Source organism: Rattus norvegicus, chromosome 6 (assembly GCF_036323735.1).
Source record: "Rattus norvegicus strain BN/NHsdMcwi chromosome 6, GRCr8, whole genome shotgun sequence".
NCBI lineage: Eukaryota > Metazoa > Chordata > Mammalia > Rodentia > Muridae > Rattus > Rattus norvegicus.
Window position 1 is genome coordinate 21,941,758 of NC_086024.1, and position 23,430 is coordinate 21,965,187.

At 42.8% G+C, this 23,430-nt stretch overlaps 1 protein-coding gene across 3 annotated transcripts in view; it reads left to right on the forward strand.

Moving 5' to 3' along the window:
- Eif2ak2 (eukaryotic translation initiation factor 2-alpha kinase 2) overlaps positions 1-23,430 on the forward strand; it is a 35,969-nt gene that overhangs the window by 611 nt on the left and 11,928 nt on the right. For 2 of the 3 annotated variants that reach the window (XM_039112780.2, NM_019335.2), the window contains exons 2-11: positions 10,892-11,024; positions 12,602-12,722; positions 15,012-15,148; positions 16,545-16,668; positions 17,007-17,071; positions 17,189-17,234; positions 18,110-18,141; positions 19,288-19,338; positions 21,618-21,740; positions 22,592-22,720. In XM_039112780.2, coding sequence (XP_038968708.1) covers positions 10,909-11,024; positions 12,602-12,722; positions 15,012-15,148; positions 16,545-16,668; positions 17,007-17,071; positions 17,189-17,234; positions 18,110-18,141; positions 19,288-19,338; positions 21,618-21,740; positions 22,592-22,720 — 944 coding nt within the window. In that variant the 5' untranslated portion in view covers positions 10,892-10,908. Of the gene's footprint in view, positions 1-10,873; positions 11,025-12,601; positions 12,723-15,011; positions 15,149-16,544; positions 16,669-17,006; positions 17,072-17,188; positions 17,235-18,109; positions 18,142-19,287; positions 19,339-21,617; positions 21,741-22,591; positions 22,721-23,430 lie in introns of all 3 variants that reach the window. The other variant, XM_008764425.2, reaches the window with a different exon arrangement.

Below are 23,430 nucleotides of genomic sequence, written 5' to 3' on the forward strand. Positions count from 1 at the left end.
TGTCTATCCAATCAATCCTTCTCACAGGGCCAATTATATGAGTAGCCTTCCCTAAGCTTCAAACTCCACGCTGCCCTTGCAGCCCGCCCCCGGCCCCGTATTTTTCTCAATTTTTTCAACTAGTACTTAGTACCAGAATTTGTCTTTTTCCCTCTACCAGTAAGATCCCAAGAGCAGTTTTCTCTGGCTTGTATAAGCCCAGCACCTAATCCCTGATAGGTGGTCCAGGACATGTATGTTAAAAGGTTGATAATTCATGAATAACCTTAGATTCTAGAGAAACGAAAGTCCCTGTTGCACCTTCAGTACTAACCGTGCCTTGCCTCCTAGAAGTTAAAGATACTCTCCAAGCTAGTGCCCGGGGCCTTAGAATCTTGTGCAGACCGTGCAGGTTCTTGGGCTTGCCCCGTGGACTTGGAGGGGCCCAAACAGTGTTTGCAGTTTGCTCCTTTATATATCGTGTGCTAAGGTGATATATAATCATGCATGTTTTATGGGAAGCAGCTGCTGGAAAGGGGCTCAGCTTTCTGGGGCCCTACAGTCTTTAGGGAAGAGAGAGACCAGGGTCTTCAGGACATAGGTGAGACAGGCAGGTAGCGTTTGATGGACTGCTCTTTGGGCGAGCGACTGAGATCCCCGCCGAACCTGCTTCCTGGTGAGCATCCTGATTCCTTTATAGAGCAGTGAATATGTGAATATGGTTGTGAGGTGGAGTGATACTAGTTGCCCCTGCAGCATCACAGAAGGCCAGCCCATCCTGAGAGGTAAATAAAATAGAGTGTTCCAACTACTGGGAGCGTGGATTAGAAGGTACCTTGGCATTCATTCACCGATGGACTCATTTATTCATCTGTACCAAGCCCTTATTATAATTCTTGTGCCTTTCTTCCTTTTTTCCAGTTAAAACTGTTATATTTATTTTTTAAATAATTTATTGGGCTGGAGAGATCACTCAGTGGTTAAGAGCATTGACTGCTCTTCCAGAGGACCTGAGTTCAATTCCCAGCAACCACATGGTGGCTCACAACCATCTGTGATGGGATCCGATGCCCTCTTTTGGTGTGTCTGAAGACAGCGACAGTGTACTCACACTCATAAAAAAAATATTTACTTAAAAAAAATTAGGTATCTATGTATATGTGCATAGGAATGCAATTCCTTTGTTGGCCAGGGAAGGTGCCAGCCAGATCCCCAGAAGCTAGAATTACAAAGAGGTTTGAACTGCCTGCCATGGGTGCTGGGAACCAAGTATGGATTCTCTAGAAAAGCATCGGTGTTCTTTTTTTTTTTTTTTTTTCATTTTTTTTATTTTTTATTTATTTTTTTTATTAACTTGAGTATTTCTTATATACATTTCGAGTGTTATTCCCTTTCCCGGTTTCCGGGCAAACATCCCCCTCCCCCTCCCCTTCCTTATGGGTGTTCCCCTCCCAACCCTCCCCCCATTGACGCCCTCCCCCCAACAGTCTAGTTCACTGGGGGTTCAGTCTTAGCAGGACCCAGGGCTTCCCCTTCCACTGGTGCTCTTACTAGGATATTCATTGCTACCTATGGGGTCAGAGTCCAGGATCAGTCCATGTATAGTCTTTAGGTAGTGGCTTAGTCCCTGGAAGCTCTGGTTGCTTGGCATTGTTGTACTTTTGGGGTCTCGAGCCCCTTCAAGCTCTTCCAGTTCTTTCTCTGGTTCCTTCAATAGGGGACCTATTCTCAGTTCAGTGGTTTGCTGCTGGCATTCGCCTCTGTATTTGCTGTATTCTGGCTGTGTCTCTCAGGAGCGATCTACATCCGGCTCCTGTCGGTCTGCACTTCTTTGCTTCATCCATCTTGTCTAATTGGGTGGCTGTATATGTATGGGCCACATGTGGGGCAGGCTCTGAATGGGTGTTCCTTCAGTCTCTGTTTTAATCTTTGCCTCTCCCTTCCCTGCCAAGGGTATTCTTTTTCCTCATTTAAAGAAGGAGTGAAGCATTCACATTTTGATCATCCGTCTTGAGTTTCGTTTGTTCTAGGGATCTAGGGTAATTCAAGCATTTGGGCTAATAGCCACTTATCAATGAGTGCATACCATGTATGTCTTTCTGTGATTGGGTTAGCTCACTCAGGATGATATTTTCCAGTTCCAACCATTTGCCTACGAATTTCATAAACTCGTTGTTTTTGATAGCTGAGTAATATTCCATTGTGTAGATGTACCACATTTTCTGTATCCATTCCTCTGTTGAAGGGCATCTGGGTTCTTTCCATTTTCTGGCTATTATAAATAAGGCTGCAATGAACATAGTGGAGCACGTGTCACTTTTATATGTTGAGGCATCTTTTGGGTATATGCCCAAGAGAGGTATAGCTGGATCCTCAGGCAGTTCAATGTCCAATTTTCTGAGGAACCTCCAGACTGATTTCCAGAATGGTTTTACCAGTCTGCAATCCCACCAACAATGGAGGAGTGTTCCTCTTTCTCCACATCCTCGCCAGCATCTGCTGTCACCTGAGTTTTTGATCTTAGCCAATCGCACTGGTGTGAGGTGAAATCTCAGGGTTGTTTTGATTTGCATTTCCCTTATGACTAAAGATGTTGAACATTTCTTTAGGTGTTTCTCAGCCATTCGGCATTCCTCAGCTGTGGATTCTTTGTTTAGCTCTGAACCCCATTTTTTAATAGGGTTATTTGTTTCCCTGCGGTCTAACTTCTTGAGTTCTTTGTATATTTTGGATATAAGGCCTCTATCTGTTGTAGGATTGGTAAAGATCGTTTCCCAATCTGTTGGTTGCCGTTTTGTCCTAACCACAGTGTCCTTTGCCTTACAGAAGCTTTGCAGTTTTATGAGATCCCATTTGTCGATTCTTGATCTTAGAGCATAAGCCATTGGTGTTTTGTTCAGGAAATTTTTTCCAGTGCCCATGTATTCCAGATGCTTCCCTAGTTTTCCTTCTATTAGTTTGAGTGTATCTGGTTTGATGTGGAGGTCCTTGATCCACTTGGACTTAAGCTTTGTACAGGGTGATAAGCATGGATCGATCTGCATTCTTCTACATGTTGCCCTCCAGTTGAACCAGCACCATTTGCTGAAAATGCTATCTTTTTTCCATTGGATGGTTTTGGCTCCTTTGTCAAAAATCAAGTGACCATAGGTGTGTGGGTTCATTTCTGGGTCTTCAATTCTATTCCATTGGTCTATCTGTCTCTCTCTGTACCAATACCATGCAGTTTTTATCACTATTGCTCTGTAATACTGCTTGAGTTCAGGGATAGTGATTCCCCCTGAAGTCCTTTTATTGTTGAGGATAGCTTTAGCTATCCTGGGTTTTTTGTTATTCCAGATGAATTTGCAAATTGTTCTGTCTAACTCTTTGAAGAATTGGATTGGTATTTTGATGGGGATTGCATTGAATCTGTAGATTGCTTTTGGTAAAATGGCCATTTTTACTATATTAATCCTGCCAATCCATGAGCATGGGAGATCTTTCCATCTTCTGAGGTCTTCTTCAATTTCTTTCCTCAGTGTCTTGAAGTTCTTATTGTACAGATCTTTTACTTGCTTGGTTAAAGTCACACCGAGGTACTTTATATTATTTGGGTCTATTATGAAGGGCGTCGTTTCCCTAATTTCTTTCTCGGCTTGTTTCTCTTTTGTATAGAGGAAGGCTACTGATTTATTTGAGTTAATTTTATACCCAGCCACTTTGCTGAAGTTGTTTATCAGCTTTAGTAGTTCTCTGGTGGAACTTTTGGGATCACTTAAATATACTATCATGTCATCTGCAAATAGTGATATTTTGACCTCTTCTTTTCCGATCTGTATCCCTTTGATCTCCTTTTGTTGTCTGATTGCTCTGGCTAGAACTTCAAGAACTATATTGAATAAGTAGGGAGAGAGTGGGCAGCCTTGTCTAGTCCCTGATTTTAGTGGGATTGCTTCAAGTTTCTCTCCATTTAGTTTAATGTTAGCAACTGGTTTGCTGTATATGGCTTTTACTATGTTCAGGTATGGGCCTTGAATTCCTATTCTTTCCAGGACTTTTATCATGAAGGGGTGTTGAATTTTGTCAAATGCTTTCTCAGCATCTAATGAAATGATCATGTGGTTTTGTTCTTTCAGTTTGTTTATATAATGGATCACGTTGATGGTTTTCCGTATATTAAACCATCCCTGCATGCCTGGGATGAAGCCTACTTGATCATGGTGGATGATTGTTTTGATGTGCTCTTGAATTCGGTTTGCCAGAATTTTATTGAGTATTTTTGCGTCGATATTCATAAGGGAAATTGGTCTGAAGTTCTCTTTCTTTGTTGTGTCTTTGTGTGGTTTAGGTATAAGAGTAATTGTGGCTTCGTAGAAGGTATTCGGTAGTGATTCATCTGTTTCAATTTTGTGGAATAGTTTGGATAATATTGGTATGAGGTCTTCTATGAAGGTCTGATAGAATTCTGCACTAAACCCGTCTGGACCTGGGCTCTTTTTGGTTGGGAGACCTTTAATGACTGCTTCTATTTCCTTAGGAGTTATGGGGTTGTTTAACTGGTTTATCTGTTCCTGATTTAACTTCGGTACCTGGTATCTGTCTAGGAAAGTGTCCATTTCCTGAAGATTTTCAAATTTTGTTGAATATAGGTTTTTATAGTAAGATCTGATGATTTTTTGAATTTCCTCCGAATCTGTAGTTATGTCTCCCTTTTCATTTCTGATTTTGTTAATTTGGACACACTCTCTGTGTCCTCTCGTTAGTCTGGCTAAGGGTTTATCTTTCTTCTTGATTTTCTCAAAGAACCAACTTTTGGTTCTGTTGATTCTTTCTATGGTCCTTTTTGTTTCTACTTGGTTGATTTCCGCTCTGAGTTTGATTATTTCCTGCCTTCTACTCCTCCTGGGTGTATTTGCTTCTTTTTGTTCTAGAGCTTTTAGGTGTGCTGTCAAGCTGCTGACATATGCTCTTTCCTGTTTCTTTCTGCAGGCACTCAGCGCTATGAGTTTTCCTCTTAGCACAGCTTTCATTGTGTCCCATAAGTTTGAGTATGTTGTATCTTCATTTTCATTAAATTCTAAAAAGTTTTTAATTTCTTTCTTTATTTCTTCCTTGACCAGGTTATCATTGAGTAGAGCATTGTTCAATTTCCACGTATATGTGGGCATTCTTCCCTTATTGTTATTGAAGACCAGTTTTAGGCCGTGGTGGTCCGATAGCACGCATGGGATTATTTCTATCTTTCTGTACCTGTTGAGGCCCGTTTTTTGACCAATTATATGGTCAATTTTGGAGAAAGTACCATGAGGAGCTGAGAAGAAGGTATATCCTTTTGCTTTAGGATAGAATGTTCTATAAATATCCGTTAAGTCCATTTGGCTCATGACTTCTCTTAGTCTGTCGACATCACTGTTTAATTTCTGTTTCCATGATCTGTCCATTGATGAGAGTGGGGTGTTGAAATCTCCCACTATTATTGTGTGAGGTGCAATGTGTGTTTTGAGCTTTAGTAAGGTTTCTTTTACGTATGTAGGTGCCCTTGTATTTGGGGCATAGATATTTAGGATTGAGAGTTCATCTTGGTTGATTTTTCCTTTGATGAATATGAAGTGTCCTTCCTTATCTTTTTTGATGACTTTTAATTGAAAATTGATTTTATTTGATATTAGAATGGCTACTCCAGCTTGCTTCTTCTGACCATTTGCTTGGAAAGTTGTTTTCCAGCCTTTCACTCTGAGGTAGTGTCTGTCTTTGTCTCTGAGGTGTGTTTCCTGTAGGCAGCAGAATGCAGGGTCCTCGTTGCGTATCCAGTTTGTTAATCTATGTCTTTTTATTGGGGAGTTGAGGCCATTGATATTGAGAGATATTAAGGAATAGTGATTATTGCTTCCCGTTATATTCATATTTGGATGTGAGGTTATGTTTGTGTGCTTTCATTCTCTTTGTTTTGTTGCCAAGACGATTAGTTTCTTGCTTCTTCTAGGGTATAGCTTGCCTCCTTATGTTGGGCTTTACCATTTATTATCCTTTGTAGTGCTGGATTTGTAGAAAGATATTGTGTAAATTTGGTTTTGTCATGGAATATCTTGGTTTCTCCATCAATGTTAATTGAGAGTTTTGCTGGATACAGTAACCTGGGCTGGCATTTGTGTTCTCTTAGGGTCTGTATAACATCAGTCCAGGATCTTCTGGCCTTCATAGTTTCTGGCGAGAAGTCTGGTGTGATTCTGATAGGTCTCCCTTTATATGTTACTTGACCTTTTTCCCTTACTGCTTTTAATATTCTTTCTTTATTTTGTGCGTTTGGTGTTTTGACAATTATGTGACGGGAGGTGTTTCTTTTCTGGTCCAATCTATTTGGAGTTCTGTAGGCTTCTTGTATGTCTATGGGTATCTCTTTTTTTAGGTTAGGGAAGTTTTCTTCTATGATTTTATTGAAGATATTTACTGGTCCTTTGAGCTGGGAGTCTTCACTCTCTTCTATACCTATTATCCTTAGGTTTGATCTTTTCATTGAGTCCTGGATTTCCTGTATGTTTTGGACCAGTAGCTTTTTCCGCTTTACATTATCTTTGACAGTTGAGTCAATGATTTCTATGGAATCTTCTGCTCCTGAGATTCTCTCTTCCATCTCTTGTATTCTGTTGGTGAAGCTTGTATCTACAGCTCCTTGTCTCTTCTTTTGGTTTTCTATATCCAGGGTTGTTTCCATGTGTTCTTTCTTGATTGCTTCTATTTCCATTTTTAATTCCTTCAACTGTTTGATTGTGTTTTCCTGGAATTCTTTCAGGGATTTTTGCGATTCCTCTCTGTAGGCTTCTACTTGTTTATTAATGTTTTCCTGTGTTTCCCTAAGTGTGTTCATGTCTTTCTTGAAGTCCTCCAGCATCATGATCAAATATGATTTTGAAACTAGATCTTGCTTTTCTGGTGTGTTTGGATATTCCATGTTTGTTTTGGTGGGAGAATTGGGCTCCGATGATGGCATGTAGTCTTGGTTTCTGTTGCTTGGGTTCCTGCGCTTGCCTCTCGCCATCAGATTATCTCTAGTGTTACTTTGTTCTGCTATTTCTGACAGTGGCTAGACTGTCCTATAAGCCTGTGTGTCAGGAGTGCTGTAGACCTGTTTTCCTCTCTTTCAGTCAGTTATGGGGACAGAGTGTTCTGCTTTCGGGCGTGTAGTTTTTCCTCTCTACAGGTCTTCAGCTGTTCCTGTGGGACTGTATCTTGAGTTCACCAGGCAGCTTTCTTGCAGCAGACAAGTTGGTCTTACCTGTGGTCCCGAGGCTCAAGTTTGCTCGCGGGGTGCTGCCCAAGGGCTCTCTGCGGCGGCAGCAACTAGGAAGACCTGTGCCGCCCCTTCCGGGAGCTTCAGTGCACCAGGGTTCCAGATGGTCTTTGGCTTTTTCCTCTGGCGTCCGAGAGGTGTGTGCAGGGAGCAGTCTCTTCTGGTTTCCCAGGCTTGTCTGCCTCTCTGAAGGTTTAGCTCTCCCTCCCACGGGATTTGGGTGCAGAGAACTGTTTATCCGGTCTGTTTCCTTCAGGGTCCGGTGGTGTCTCTGGCAGGGGTCCTGCCGCTCCTGGGCCCTCCCCCACGGGAGCCCAGAGGCCTCATACAGTTTCCTCTTGGGCCAGGGATGTGGGCAGGGGTCAGCAGTGTTGGTGGTCTCTTCCGCTCTGCAGCCTCAGGAGTGCCCACCTGACCAGGCGGTTGGGTCTCTCTCTCACCGGGTCTGGGAGCAGAGAGCTGCTGCAGGACGGGATCCGCGGGTGTGGGACTTCCGGTAAACACAGAACGTGCCCGGTCCTAGAGAAATTCTGCTTCCGTGTGTCCCAAGCTCACCAGGCAGCTTTCTTGCAGCAGAAAATTTGGTCTTACCTGTGGTCCTGAGGCTCAAGTTCGCTCGTGGGGTGCTGCCCAGGGGCTCTCTGCAGCGGCAGCAACCAGGAAGACCTGTGCCGCCCCTTCCGGGAGCTTCAGTGCACCAGGGTTCCAGATGGTCTTTGGCTTTTTCCTCTGGCGTCCGAGAGGTGTGTGCAGGGAGCAGTCTCTTCTGGTTTCCCAGGCTTGTCTGCCTCTCTGAAGGTTTAGCTCTCCCTCCCACGGGATTTGGGTGCAGAGAACTGTTTATCCGGTCTGTTTAGCATCGGTGTTCTTAACTGCGAGCTCATCTTTCCAGCTGTAATTACTTATTTATTTAGTTTTATATTTTTTATTATTTGTGTGTGTGTGTGTGTGTGTGTGTGTGTACATGTGCTTCAGGGAGCCTGTCCAGGTCACAGGACAACTCGTGGAAGTCGATTCTCCTTCTACGCTGAAGGCCCAGGGATCGAACTCAGATGGTCAGTCTTTGCAGCAAGCTCCTTTACCTGCTGACCCACCTTGCCAACCCTGGTGAAAACCATCACTGTGTAGGTAGAATGTAAAGTCACAGCCTGGAGGTGATCACCAGGAGAGAAGGTAAATACAGAGTAGGAAGAGGCTTGCACACTGGGCCCTGGACAATATTTAGATGAAAAGAAGATGAAGAGGAACCAGGGAAGAAGGCAGAGATGGCGCAGCTTGAAAGAACAGAGGAAACCCACAGAACAGGTGTCTCAGAGCCCTAAGCTAAGGGGTGGGGGGGGATGGAGGTGGGAACAAGTGACCGAAATTGAACTATTGGATATGACAATGAATGAGCTACTGGGATTCTCGTAAGATCAGAATGATGCTTTTTTTTTTCTTTTTTCTTTTTTTTTTTTCGGAGCTGGGGACCGAACCCAGGGCCTTGCGCTTGCTAGGCAAGCGCTCTACCGCCGAGCTAATCCCCAACCCCTAGAATGATGCTTTTAAGATACTGGTTCTCAACCTTCCAATGCTGTGGCCCTTTAACACCCGCATATTGTGGTGACCTCAACCATAGTATTTTGATGCTACTTCATAACTGTAATTTTGTTGTTATTATGAATTATAATGTAAATATCTGATAGGCAACCTCTGTGAAAGGGGTCACAACTCACAGGTTGAGAACCACTGCTTTAAAAATCCTTACAATGTGAAGAGTTTTGCTTAAAAAGTAAAATTACATTTCATGTGGTGTTGAGAATCAATCTTGGGGCTTTGTGAATGCTACACACCAGAGCAGCTGTCTCCAAACCCACTAAGCCTAATGTTTTAAATTTTCCAATTCATTTTTAAATGGATACATAGAAACAAAAACTTCTAGATTAGGCATTAGGTGATATTTTGGTAATATTGATAACATTGTATAATGTTAAATCAGGCCTAATGTATCTCTACCCAGAAATATTGTCCTTCCTTTCTCCTGGGAACATTTCACTTCTTTGTTTGGCCACTGCCGTGTGTTCACTGGGGAAATAGTACTCAAGTTCTTTGCCTATTTTCTACATAGGTATATGTGTGTGTGTGTGTGTGTGTGTGTGTGTGTATGTGTGTGTGTGTGTGTATGTGCATAGTTATATGTGTATGAGTGTTGTACGTATAGGTACACAGTCAAGTGTAATTTTAATTTTTTCGAAAGCTATTTTTAATGATGCTTCTTTTTTTCTTTTTTAAAGACTTATTTATTTATTATATATAAGTATATTGTAGCTGTCATCAGACACACCAAAAGAGACCATCAGATCCCATTACAGATGGTTGTGAGCCACCATGTGGTTGCTGGGATTTGAACTCAGGACCTCTGGAAGAGCAGTCAGTGCTCTTAACCACTGAGCCATCTCACCAGCCCTTAATGATGCTTCTTAAATGTTTTAACCTTTCTTTTAGCCCACCACCCATCATCAGAAGTAGTGGGAAAGAAAGAATATGAGGAAAGTGGACCTGTTTAGAAAGGTTCTTTGGAGTAACTTTTGTCTATGTTGTTTGGAAATTGGCAGTTCAGTTGACAGGTCAGCAGCAGCAGCAGCTCGATCCACTCACAAACACTTCATGGATACACCAGTAGTTCTGTTCGGTAGAGTTGGGATAGCAAACAGGAATCAGCAGCGGTGACACTACCTAGAAGAGACAGCCAGGCCTCAGTCTCAGCACGAAGTCATCAGGAGGGACCAGGAGAAGTTCTCAGCTGTGCCTCTCTCAGGGAAGCGAAGATCAGGGAAGGCATAACACCTACAGCATTGCACGGCTAGCTTCAGAAGCAAGTCAAGCTCAGCCCCATTGCTGTCTATCGAGTCCATTTTTATCCCTCCAAACATTATGTGTCCTCCATTAGTTTTGCCTCAGCACCTGAATCTGACGTCACTGTGCCTATCAACCCGAGTCTGTGGAAGTGAGAAGAAACTGTAACGAACCATCGGAAATTGTTTGGTGCATTTCTCTGTATGGAGTCCGGACAAATGTAGTTCAACCGCACATGTAGAGCAGTACATGTGTGTTGTTAGTAAAGAATCTTTTATCACGTGTCTTCACGTGTGTGTCTTAATAGAACTTCTTTTTACCTGTGTCCTCTTCAGCCAAGCATTTGCTCCTTCGTGCGTTTGCCCCAACAAAGCACCATCCAACCAACTTGCCAAAGAACCCTTAAGTTTCCACTTCAGTCGTGTGTATACATAGTTTGTGCATGTGTGCACATGTGTATATGTTGTCATGTGTGTGTGTGTATATATAGCCTTGTTTTGACCATAAAAGCTGTAATTCTACTCCTGTACATTTTACACTTTCTCAGGCAGGTGGACAGACTGGAACATCTCACTTCTTGGAAGTCAGGAGTAGAAGAAGGGACAGGGCCAGTAGTTTTGGAAAGCAGATGGTCTAGGAGGAGAGAAAGAAAGATTTTTTGACATAATTTTTTTTCTAAGTTCGTGTTGGGCTGAGATGAGTCCTGCAGAAAGAACCCCTGTCTCCTGTGGTCTCCTAGTAGTGGGTTGGAAACACCAGCTCTGATGTCTGTCAGTGTCACATGTGTAGGTGCCTCTTCCTTTGCAGGTCACCGGGGAAGAAAAATGGCCAGTGATACACCAGGTTTCTACGTGGACAAACTTAACAAATACTCCCAGATACACAAAGTAAAGATTATATATAAAGAAATTTCTGTTACAGGACCTCCACACGACAGAAGGTAGGCCGCTCTCAGGAAAGGTGTGGTTAGGTCCAGGGAGATGACTCAGTGGGTAAGAGTTCTTACTGTGTAAGTCTGAGGACCTGAATTTGAATCCCTAGCACACACATAAAAAGCTGAATGTGCCTAAGAGCATCCCTGAAAATCCGGCATTGGGCAGGACAGAGACAGGAGGATGGCTGGGACTCTTTTGGCTACCAGTCTAGCTCTGAGTTCAGTGAGGGACCCCATTGTAAGAGAATGAATAAGGCAGAGACTGATGGATTACCTGGACTCCTTCTCTGACCTCTGGGTACGCACAGGCAATTAATTCACTCCCGCAGCATGTACATAGACCATACAATCTAGTGAACACACACTTTTAAAAAAAGGTGGGAGGAACGTATGACCCAGGAAGTGGATGTGTAGCTCCATAGTAGCGCATGTGCTTAGAACACACAGGTCCTGAGTTCAGGACTTAGTAAAAGAAGCAGACAGACAATAAGAGGTCTGTCTGTCCCTGTAAAGTAGAAGAGACCGCTCTGGTACAATACAGACATTGGTGCTTGAGCTCCATTGCAAAGCTGCCCAAGACCTGTGAGAGTCCGTGAGGTAGAGCCTGGTAACCTCAAGCCTGGAGAAGAAAGGTGGAGACTGGAGCAATGACTTAGTAGACACGCTTGCAGCGAAGCCTAGGGACCAGAGGTTTTCTTTGGAACCCACATGGTGGAAGGAGAGACTAGATTTCTAAAAGTTGTCCACTGACTTCCAACAAGCATGTCCTACCATGATTAGACAGGCAACATATACACTCCAACCCACCCCCACACCAAAGAAATACATACATACATACACACACATACATACATACACACACATACACACATACATACAAATACATATATACACACATACATACATATGCACACATATATACACATATATACATACATGCATGCATACATACACACATGCATACATATGCATAAATATATACACACATACACATGCATACATACACACATACACATACATGCATACACGTACATACATATGCACACACATACATACACACATAAATATATACACATGCATACATATACACGTACATATGCATAAATGTATACACATATACACATGCATACATACACATACATGCACATACATACACATAAATATACACACATATACACATACATACATATACACATACATCATACATGCATACATACACACAAATATATACACACATACATACATAGCAGCTCATGCTTATAATCCTAGCACTTAGGCAGCAGAGGCAGGAAGATTGTTGTGAGTTTGAGATCAGCCTAGGTTATACAGTAAAACTCTGTATCTAAGTAAGTAAATAAATAATAAATAACAAGAAGAATAAAGAAAAGAAAAAAGGAAGAAGAAAAAAAGTATATACTTCTCCCTGCTCTAAAAAGATATTGTTATTGGGGTAGGTGTTTAAAGTCTATAGTGAGCATGGGTTCGAATCCTGAAAGGTACTTGTGGGGTGGTAGCAACTGGAGCTCTTGTCCTTAGCTAAATTACAAACTGAAATGTGTTGCAAATACTGTTTTTCTAACCAGGTTTACATTTCAAGTTATAATAGAAGAGAGGGAATTTCCAGAAGGTGAAGGTAGATCAAAGCAGGAGGCGAAAAATAATGCTGCCAAATTAGCTGTCGAAATACTTGATAATGAAAACAAGGTGAGTGACTGCCTTCCACCCCTAGTTAAAGGGAATGTGTAAGAGTGTGTGTGTGTGTGTGTGTGTGTGTGTGTGTGTGTGTGTGTTCTCTCAGGGAGAAATTATGACTGTCAGGGTATGACCATTTGTTCAAAGCTTTACTTCCTTTTTTATTATCTGCATTTCTCCTGAGTGAGAAACACACCAGGAAATTTGTTGACAAAGCTGTGCACTTCTGAGCGCCAACTTACATGCTCTGAATCATGAGGAAAGATGAGACCGTTCAGCAGGAGATGGGCTGGGCTGACAAGGGCTAGGACAGGACCTTTCCACCTCAGGAGGCAAACAAAACAGAGAAAGCCGTGCAAGACCTGCTAGGGAGAATGACTTTCCTTGAGGGAGATGACAGAGAGCCAACATACTGGACATGGCATCCCTGAAGGCGCAAACAGCATAAATGACACATAAACCAACAACAGTAAATGTCATAAACCAACAACAATAAAACAGACCCATTTGGGGGGGCTGGAGAGATGGCTCAGCGGTTAAGAGCACTGACTGCTCTTCCAGAGGTCCTGAGTTCAATTCCCAGCAACAACGTGGTGGTTCACAACCATCTGTCATGGGTTCTGATAGTCTCTTCTGGTGAGTCTGAAGACAGTGACAGTGTACTCAGATCCATAAAATTAATAAATCTTTAAAAAAAAAACAAAAACAAAACAGACTCTTTTGGTCTCTGGGGAGGTGGGAGAGGTGTATGGTTCTGTGTGCTTAGCATGAGCAAGACCCTGGGTACAATTCTCTAACATCAAATAAACAAAGCTATCCAAGATATTTGAGCAGAAAGTTTTTATGAAATAAAGGCACGATATTAGACAAGATTAATTTCATCAATAGAAGGAAATACAGAAGTACCATGAGCGACACTGATCCTTATGAAAGCACTGATTGGAGGGAAGACAGGTGGGAGCGGGATTTTAAAATCACGGAGGCAGATGATAAAAAGTTTTGTGTTTTTCTATGACGATGTCAAAACCAGGCGGCTGGAGCCGTGGGAGCAGAATGAGACACGAAGTGTGATTCATGCGTGAGATGAGAAAGTTTTACCTTCCAACTTACTCTCGCATAATCGTACTCGAAATGCCATTCTTACAATCAATTCAAAGTAGCTAAGCGAAACCACCAATTCTCTTATTATTAAGCTAGGAAAAAATTAGTCAAAAGTTTAGATAAATAGGCTAGCTTTCTTCTCTCAAAGTCGAAGAATGACAATAATAACAATGATGGGAATTTGTGTAAAAGAACACAATAATAAAAATCAATGAAGCGAATTACCAAATCTAGCCCTTTGGTAAGATTAGTGAGGAGAAACTTTGGACCAACCCTGATCTGCTGGAAACAGTGAGGGTTGAGATCATAATAATGTTGCTTCTGCGTGTGTGTCTTTTCCATCAAGCTGAGACCAACAGAGCATGTTAGAAAGTGTTAAATACTTTTTTTTCCCCATGGAAGAAGAAGGGGGATGTGTGGCTAGAAAGGGCTCAGATGTCCGGAGTATATACGGCTCTTACCGAGGACTAGAGTTAGATTCTCAGCGTGTTGGGGGCGCTCAACCAACCACCTGTAACCCAGCGCTCTTCCGGCCTCCTCAGGCAGCCCTATGCTGTAGGCAGGCACACGCATATACATACATTTTAAGATAAAGATAATAAAATAAAACTTTAGGCCCGTGTGTTCTGTGCTGGTAAGGCAGTCTGGCCTCAGGCTCTCTGTGTAGCTCAGGTTGGCCCCAGGCTTTCTTTGTAGCTTGGGCTAGCCTCAGGATTGCTATATGGCTCAAGCTGGCCTTGATCATTTTGCCTGACTCCCAAGGGCTGGGATAACAGATTGCTCACCTGGCTTTTCTTAATGAAGCTATAAAAGGAAACTGGATGACTTGACAAATAGCATATTTATAGATGGCTTGGGAAGTACATTTTAAGTGTGTGTGCCATTCCAAAAAAAGAAAAAAAGAGAAAAGAAGGGGGGGTGGTGGCGTGGAAGGTGGTAGTTATCTGAATTCAGCTATGCATATTTCAAAACATGTTATATACCAAAAAATATGTGCATTTTTAATGTGCTATTTAGGATTTTTTAAATTAAAAGACTTTATTTTTGCAGATTTTTTTTTTACTGATAGACATATAGTTCATTTTTAAAAAGAACCTATAACTAGGAAATTCATAACATGTAAGTTGTGGTCGTTACTTATTTGGTAATTTCCTATGATAATTCATGATTTGGATTTACATATCTTTTTTTTCTTTGTAGGTGGATAGTCACACGGATGCTTCTGAACAAGGTTTAATAGAGGGGAACTACATTGGCCTTGTCAATTCTTTTGCCCAGAAGGAAAATCTGCCTGTAAATTTTGAACTGTGTGACCCCGACTCCCAATTGCCTCACAGGTGAGACTTCTACTGTTTCACTGTATGTGAGCCAAGAAACGGAAGCATTTCCTACACAGTTTCCCAGAAATATTTGCTCCTTTTCTATACAATCATTATGGGAGGTTTTAAGTAATTTATAAACATCTCTTTAATTAAAATATCCAATTCCAGGGCTGGGGATTTAGCTCAGTGGTAGAGCGCTTGCCTAGGAAGCGCAAGGCCCTGGGTTCGGTCCCCAGCTCCGAAAAAAAAAAATAAATTTGAAAATTAAAAAAAAATTCCCGAGGCTATAGGGTCTATTGCAATCAAACTTGGCTGCTTTTTCCCCATGGGTTTACTTTCTGAAATTTCAGTTACCTTTGGTCAACTAGATGGTGAGCTTGGCATAGAAAGCTATCTTGAGAAGAAGACCACTTTCGCAAACCTAGACGTGGGGCGTACTGCACTAGTAGTTCTATTTTATTATTGGCTGTTAATCTTTTACTATGCCTAGGTTGTGAGGTAAACTTTATCATAGGAATGTACAAGAACAATGCGTATTTCTAGGGTTCGATATAATCCATGGTTTCCGTCATCCAGTAGCCCCCGTCGATAAGAGGGGACTGCTGGTTTTTTTTTGAGGTGCACATGAACAATCGTTCCGCTAAACTTTTAAGAGTTCAGGACGCCTATGCATGAGGCATGCAGAGTTCTTCCCTTCCCTGAGGCCGAGGTAGCTGCAACTGCAACTGTGAGAACCATTCTGTCTGTGCATGGAATGACTACCAGTTTCAGTCAGAGAGCGAGTGGCTTGTCTGAGTGTCTGCTCTCCACACTTCAGTAGATAGGCAGATAGTGTGGATCCTCAGGATTGGACTTAGTCCTACTGTGTGAAGAGAGCAGCTGTGAGGGACATGCTGTGTGAACGAGGGTTAGAATCCTGAACACATTGTCAATGAGCTGCCCTCCCCAAAGGGCACAGCACTGTACCCTCGTGGCTTAGCCTCCGTGAGCCCCTTTCTACCAACTTGTTTTCTTTCCTATCTGAGCAGCTCTGGAAAAGGCGCTGGATCTCTCCCTCTCCTCTTCCCTCTACAACTTTTTATCTGAAACCGAAAAGATTTCATTTGTCTGTTGTTAGTTTGTTTTTCAATCATCACTTGGTGTTTTGCCGTCCGATCTTTCAATGAAGCAAGAAAGGATTAGATGTTACCTGGAAAACGTAAACAAGAATGTCCTGGTTATTCATATAGATTGGCGGCCATTTCAGTGAGGTTTAAATTATGTGAGGTAGGGAATATAAATCAAGGTTAAAAGAAAAATTCTCAGTTTGATGGTAAGGCCTTTATTTGTCTGTTGGGGCCTTTCCTTTTCAAATTGTACATTAGACTGACAATATTTTCGATGTGGGAATGAATACTCTCATTTTTCCTAGATTTATTTGTAAATGCAAAATCGGGCAGACTACGTATGGTACTGGTTTTGGCGCTAACAAAAAGGAGGCAAAGCAGTTGGCTGCCAAAAATGCGTATCAGAAGCTGTCAGAGAAAAGCCCATCGGTATGTGTTGTCAATTAGACTTAATTTGTACAATTATGATTCCCTTTGAAATTGACTTCAGGTTAACTTACTTGTACAACATTAGTTAGTTGCAGAATGAATGGATCCTCCATTCTGTGTACCAACAATGACCCACGAACCATGGGGGCCACGAGGGTCGGGGACATAAAAGTTCTGTGGCAACTCAGGATTGCTTTTTGAAACTTAGCCCCAAACATGCATGAAAAAAAAATGTGTTAATTTTGTGATTGCAATTGTGGACATGGTAGCTATGGGGAGAGTATGTGCAGTAGCGATGGATCGTCTGAGAGGGGTAAATTATCTGTCTCTTCTTTCAGAAAACTGGCTTTGTCACATCTTTATCCAGTGACTTTTCCAGCAGCTCGTCTATAACAAGTAACTCGTGAGTTTGGGTAGCAGATGGGATGCGTGGGCTGAGGGCGGGGCATGTTTGAGGGTCTGGTCCCTATCACCTCCCTCCCGCTAGACTGAATTCATCAGAGTTACTCTTTTCTTCTAGTGCTTCTCAGTCAGCATCTGGAAGGGATTTCGAGGACATATTTATGGTACGATACCAGCCTTGAAGTTTCCGATTTTATTTTCTCTTCTCACTTAAATATGATCTTCGTCATTCCATAAGTTTTACATTTCAATTTCACGTCTCCTTACTAAATTATGATATTCAGAGTCATCGACCTTTTCTGTTCTCTTTATTAACTTTCACTCATATTAACTTCTATTCTTCAAGTGCAAAATTTTTTCCCATTCTCCCCCATCCTTTCCCACCTACTTTGTGGTCTGTCCTTCCTTCCTTCCTTCTCTCCTTCCCTCGTCTCTCCCTCCTTCCCTCCCTCCCCCTTCCCTCTCTGGTCTCCCCCTCCCCCCTCTCCTCTCATCCTTCCTTATGCTAGGATTCAAATTTAGCTTCAGGCATTCTAGCCAAGCTCTGCCACTGGACCATCCCCCAGCCCTTACCCTTGTCCTTTTTAACATTTCTACTATCTTCTTTTTCCTCGCCCACCCAACTGGATACTATTTGGTGTAGTTTCCACTCCTACTGAGAATCAGTAAAGTAAACTTAAAAATCAGGCCATTTTTTTTTTAATAAAAATCGCATTTACTAAGAACTACAGCTCTGTAAGAGAAAGACGATTGATTCAGTAAAATAAATATTGTCTGAAGGGATGTGCTACCCCTAAGTGGGCAGCAAGTGGGAAAAGATGCTTTATGCCCCTAGGGATGAGGAAAGTGCAAATCAAAACAACCATTTGACAGCATGCCACAGCCTTGCTGTAAGGGTTGGTAGGAGACTCAGGGAAACCTGTGGGACATGTGGGAGGCTGGTGACCCTGCAGATTAAGGAACCTGGTCATAGGGGCGGCTCCCAAACTAAGACGATCGCTCTCCTCCTCTGAACAGTTTCCTTTTCCTTTTGTTGCAGAATGGTCTCAGAGAAAAAAGGAAATCAGGAGTGTGAGTATCATTGTGCACTGAACATATTTCAGACTAGGAATCTCTTTCAGACTCTGTCTGTCAGCTTCACCTATTGTCTATGGTGTTGACAGAGCGTTAGACATGTGTATCTGGGTGGTAGTTCAGATGCAGTGGAAAACTTGAAACCTATAAACCAATTTAGCAGGAGAGAAACACACACACACACACACACACACACACACACACACACACACACACACACACAGTATACTGTAGACACAAAGCCCTTTGGGGATGTAGCTGGAGACAGTAGAGTGTTATTTCGAACACTATTGAAGATCTGGAGTTGGAAGTGTTTTTACGGAAAGTGTGTTTTTTGTTTTCCGTTTTTGGCAGATTGGTGGGGTATAGATAGTGTAATGACTTGTTTTTTGAAGAACAAATTTTATATAGACCATTAGGAATTGGTTTCTTTCACTGAAGAATAAAGATGTCATTGGAACTGTAGGCGGGGTGACAGCAGGAGCCACAAGAAGCCATCAGTGTTTTCCCAACACTACATTGAAAAAAATACAACTCCTGAGGAGGATGGGTACAGAAACGGGAACTTGTCACCTGATCCAGCCCACAGCTCTGGTGCCTGAGGCAGTCAAGAGGGGAGGGGAGAGTTGGTGAGAAAGGTTAGGAAGGGAAGGTAGACTTGACTGCAGGAAGACAGTGGCTGGGTGAGGGACGAGGAGGAAGACCCCAGTCACTCCATTAGCCAAGACTCCTGGCCTGACGGAGTTCAGCAGGTTGAAAACTTGAGGGTAAAGAGGCAGGGCGGCAGCATGGCTTTGTGTGGCTAATTTCAGGTGATGTTTGAACAGCTCACTACAGATGGCTCACCATCAGAGGGGCATGAAGGTCAGAGGGAGGGACCCGGGAGAGCTCCATCCTGGTCTGAAGAAGAAAGGGAGACAACAGCATTACAGTGGCAAGCACACTCAGGTGCAAGTGAGAGGCAGGAAAGAACAGAAGGGAATCAAAAGGAAGGGTTTTTTTCTGAAGAAACTGAACACTCCCTTCCTGTCTTTCTGGTGACTGATGCAAAACGGAAAATGGCCAGTGCGTAGCGTGGTGCCTGCTCTAAAGTTCTATAGGTTACCGCTTTGTCTGAGTTTTCCATTTTTGTCTCAATTTTAGAAAAGTGCCATCTGATGACGTGCTAAGAAATAAATATACCTTGGACGACAGGTAAGTGCAGTTGGTCTAACGGGAAGCGTGCTTGCGAGACTGCTGCTTACAGTTGAGTTACAACCTCTATTTTCACCCACGTAATTGACAGCTGTGGCCTAGTCAGGTCCGAGGAGGGTCTTGTGGAAGGAAGGTTTAGGAATCCAAGTGGAAGTGTCAAATGCAGATCTCTGTAATGTTAGCAGTGTTTCCGACATCCATGGATGCTCTTAAAACTGAAAGCAAGTAGTACTTTATGTCAGTGATTTAGAAGAAAAAAAATAGAGAAAAGAAAGGATAGGGAGGAAGAAAGATGTGGAGGGAGGAGAGAAATGCCCGTGGGGAGGGAAACAAGACCTGTTTTCTAGCTTCACATGAGATTTCACTAGAGGTAAAAAGAAAGGGGGTTCATCCTCTGTAGATAAAAATTAAATACCGGGGTTGGGGATTTGGCTCAGTGGTAGAGCACTTGCCTAGCAAGTGCAAGGCCCTGGGTTCGGTCCCCAGCTCCGAAAAAAAAAAAAAAAGAATAGGAAAATTAAATACCTAAGATGAAGGAAGCCTGTTTGAGGCAGCAGAACATCGCATACAAATTCTGACTGCTTATCAAGCAGCGCCTGATACTGACCTGCCACTGTTGTGGGCTTATGGTAAGAACAAACAGAATTCTTCCTCTGAAAGTTTTGAGGTGGCCACCGGCATTAGGGAAATGGTTCTATTTAAACATCCCTATATTTAGAGGTGGGGAGATGGATCAGCTGTGCAAAGCTGAGGGGCCTGTGTTTGAATTCCAAGTGCCCTATAAAAAGACAGGTGTAGCAGCACATGCCTCTGTAACTCCAACACTGCCAGGGTGGGGGGCATGGTAGAGACAAGTGGATCCACAGAAGTCAGTCAACAGGCAGCTTAACCAGTCAGTGAGCTCCTAGTTCAAGGGAAGATTCAGCCTCAAAAAGTAAAGTGCAAGGTGGGCAATGGTGGTTCACATCTTCAATCCCAGCACTCAGCAGGCAGAGGCAGGCAGATCACTGAGTTCAAGGCCAGCCTGGGCTACAAAGAGAGTTCCAGGACAAGGGCTACACAGAGAAACCCTGTCTCAAAAATCAAAAACAAAACAAAATAAAAAAAGATGGAGAGTAACTAAGGAAGACCTCTGTCATCAATCTCTGACTTACACACATGCCCACACACACACACACACACACACACACCCCATACACACACGTATACACATGAATGTGCACACACATGTACACCATACACGCACATACCATACACACACACCCCATACATGTGCATGCACACACACAACTTATACACACATACACGCATGTACACAACACACATACACATGCACACACCATACACATACGCCCCGTACATTGACACACACACACATGCATGCACACATACACATACATGCATGTGAACAATCACACCCACACACCCATATATATATACATGTGTATCTGTATTCACATATTTATATGACACACACACACTGTAATTGCAAAATATGGCCAGGGTTAAAGAAGAACAGTAGTATGGTAAGGAATGGAAAGAAAGCCCTAAGGTTACCTTTCTGTGGAGAAAGCATGTGCTAGAAGTGTAATGAAAAGATCAAAAGATCACGGCATGGTGGGATGAAAGAACTGGGGACATGCTACCTGGCGCTTAGTGGGGCATTTACAGGTCTCCTGGTTTTTGCTGAATGCAAAGGTAAGGTTTGTAGAAGGTTCAGGGGAGAGGGAGACGCTATCAGACTAAGTTTTCACAACTAAAGTCGGGCAAGTCAGTTAGCAAGCCATCACTGCCTGAGCCTGATGCCTGGGCTGAAGTAAAGATGGTGGAAATGAAGAAACACTGCAGACTGTGGTGCTGTGGGCCGGAAAGCTCATCAAGGCTTACGGATGGGATGGGGGGAAACAGAGGGAAAGAAACAGGTCTTACAAGCAACCTTGGGCTTCTTTCTCTGCGGTACTTTTGACACACACTGAGTGAATCTTTTTAACTTTAATACTTGTGTGTGTGTGTGTGTGTGTGTGTGTGTGTGTGTGTGTGTGTGTGTGTGGTCATTTCTTCTTTGTAGTCGATGCAGGATGCTTCATCGTGCCCTACAGGGGGGTGATCTGTTATATTGAATTCTCTCTTAATAAGGGAGGTAAAGAGGAGGAAGAGGAAGGTGTTTTTGGTAACTCAGGAGTTCCGTCATATGTTATTAAAAACAAGAAGAGAAGGATCATTTTCGTCTTACATGAAACACTAAAGCTCAGAGTAACGGCGATATCAATCTTACCTAGGTTTAGCAAAGATTTTGAAGACATAGAAGAAATTGGCTCGGGTGGATTTGGCCAAGTTTTCAAAGCAAAACACAGAATCGATGGAAAGACGTATGCTATTAAGCGCATTACATATAACACCAAGTGAGTACCTGTCTTGATTTTTTGAACACAGTGTTGAACTCCCAACCCTCGTCTTTATGAAGTCCTTCATTGCTTGTTGATTTCTTTCTGGTCCTCCTTAATTTCCTGACTACAAGAATTTGGTGTATTCTGAAATGACTATCATACAGTGGGTATTATTTCAGTGTAAAAATATGCTTATATCATTTTGAGACAGGACTGAAACCTAAAGCTGTTGTGTTATTTGGTTTAAAGTGGTTTTCTCAATTTTTTTCCATTTTTGAGGCTCTCCCTCCTCTCTGATGTCTCAAGCTTGTATCACGTTGACATAAAGCCAGCCACAGGGCGATTTCAAGAGAATAGCACGGTGTAGCTCTTGAACCAGATCCCTGGAAAGCTTCTGTTGTACTGATCTTGGTTTCTTTGCACAAACTAGTTCCCCGACTTATCTTTGTCACACATTGAAAATTCTAAATTAGGTTCTACCTTGCTGCTTGGATTGCCTACCCTTGGTGCCCAAATGGGACTCGTTTGTGAGTGCCAAAGATCTTAACACATCTTCTAAACAGAATATCAACTATGATGTAGCTGTTGGAAACTGTTACAGACAGTCGAAAGAAGATACAAATGATGTGTGTTTACCTTTTGGATGTCTGTCATTTAAGCCACTGTCTTTTCTTTTACATCGTGAATGAGAACTGCTATGGTTTTGGCTGAACTTTTGGGTTCTGGCTCTCTTGCTAAAACTTGTCACGGAAACCACAGTGACAACAGAGAGGGGAGCCTGGGTGGTGGCCTTCCATCACTTCAGGCGTTCTGTAGCTGTCAGGGGTGTGTAACTGCACGTGTGTTTTCTGGGTCCTTTTAAATAGGAAGGCAAAGCGTGAAGTACAAGCACTAGCAGAACTCAATCACGCCAACATTGTTCAATACCGAGTTTGTTGGGAGGGAGAGGACTATGACTATGATCCCGAGAACAGCACAAACGGTGACACAAGTCGGTAAGAAATTCTCAAGGCATGGGATGGGATGGGATGGGAGGAACTTGGCATTGTGTGGGGGCCACTGGAGGAGGCTGTTGTTCCCCCCATTAATTTCCAGAACAGCCTTCAGAAGACTCTGTGGTCTCCTGTTCTACAGACAAGGAGACAATCAATAATCTTTCCCTGTTCCTCTCCGTCTTCCAAACTTGCTTTTAGTTTCATTGTTTTAGACTCACTATATACCCCAGGCTGGCCTCAGGACGGGCCTCCTGCGTCAAGTACTGTGCTCACAGGCCCTTTCCAGGAAGCCTAGCTCAAACTCGCCTTAAAGGCATTTTTTTAATGGGCTGGAGAGATGGATCAGTAGATCCTGGATGGCCTTTGGGAGTACGTCAGGTGGCTCACAACCACCTGTAACTCCAGTTCCAGGCTATCCTCTGGCTTCTGTGGGTGCCAGCATTCACGTACACATACCCACACAGAGACAAAGTCACATCATACTATCAAAATAAATATTTTAAAAGAAAACTTTTAAGTTTTCCTCAGCTCTTTCTAAGCTCTTGTATGTTCTGCGTTCCTGACCCCCTGTTGTTCATATAGCTGGTGCTATAGTTTGTAAGAGTACAGAATAATTTAACACGTAGATGCTGACTCCAAAAGGCTTGTCTTCCGCTGCTGAAACTCTCTGAAACTGCTTTTGGCTGTACGCCTTTGGAATGTAGCTATGC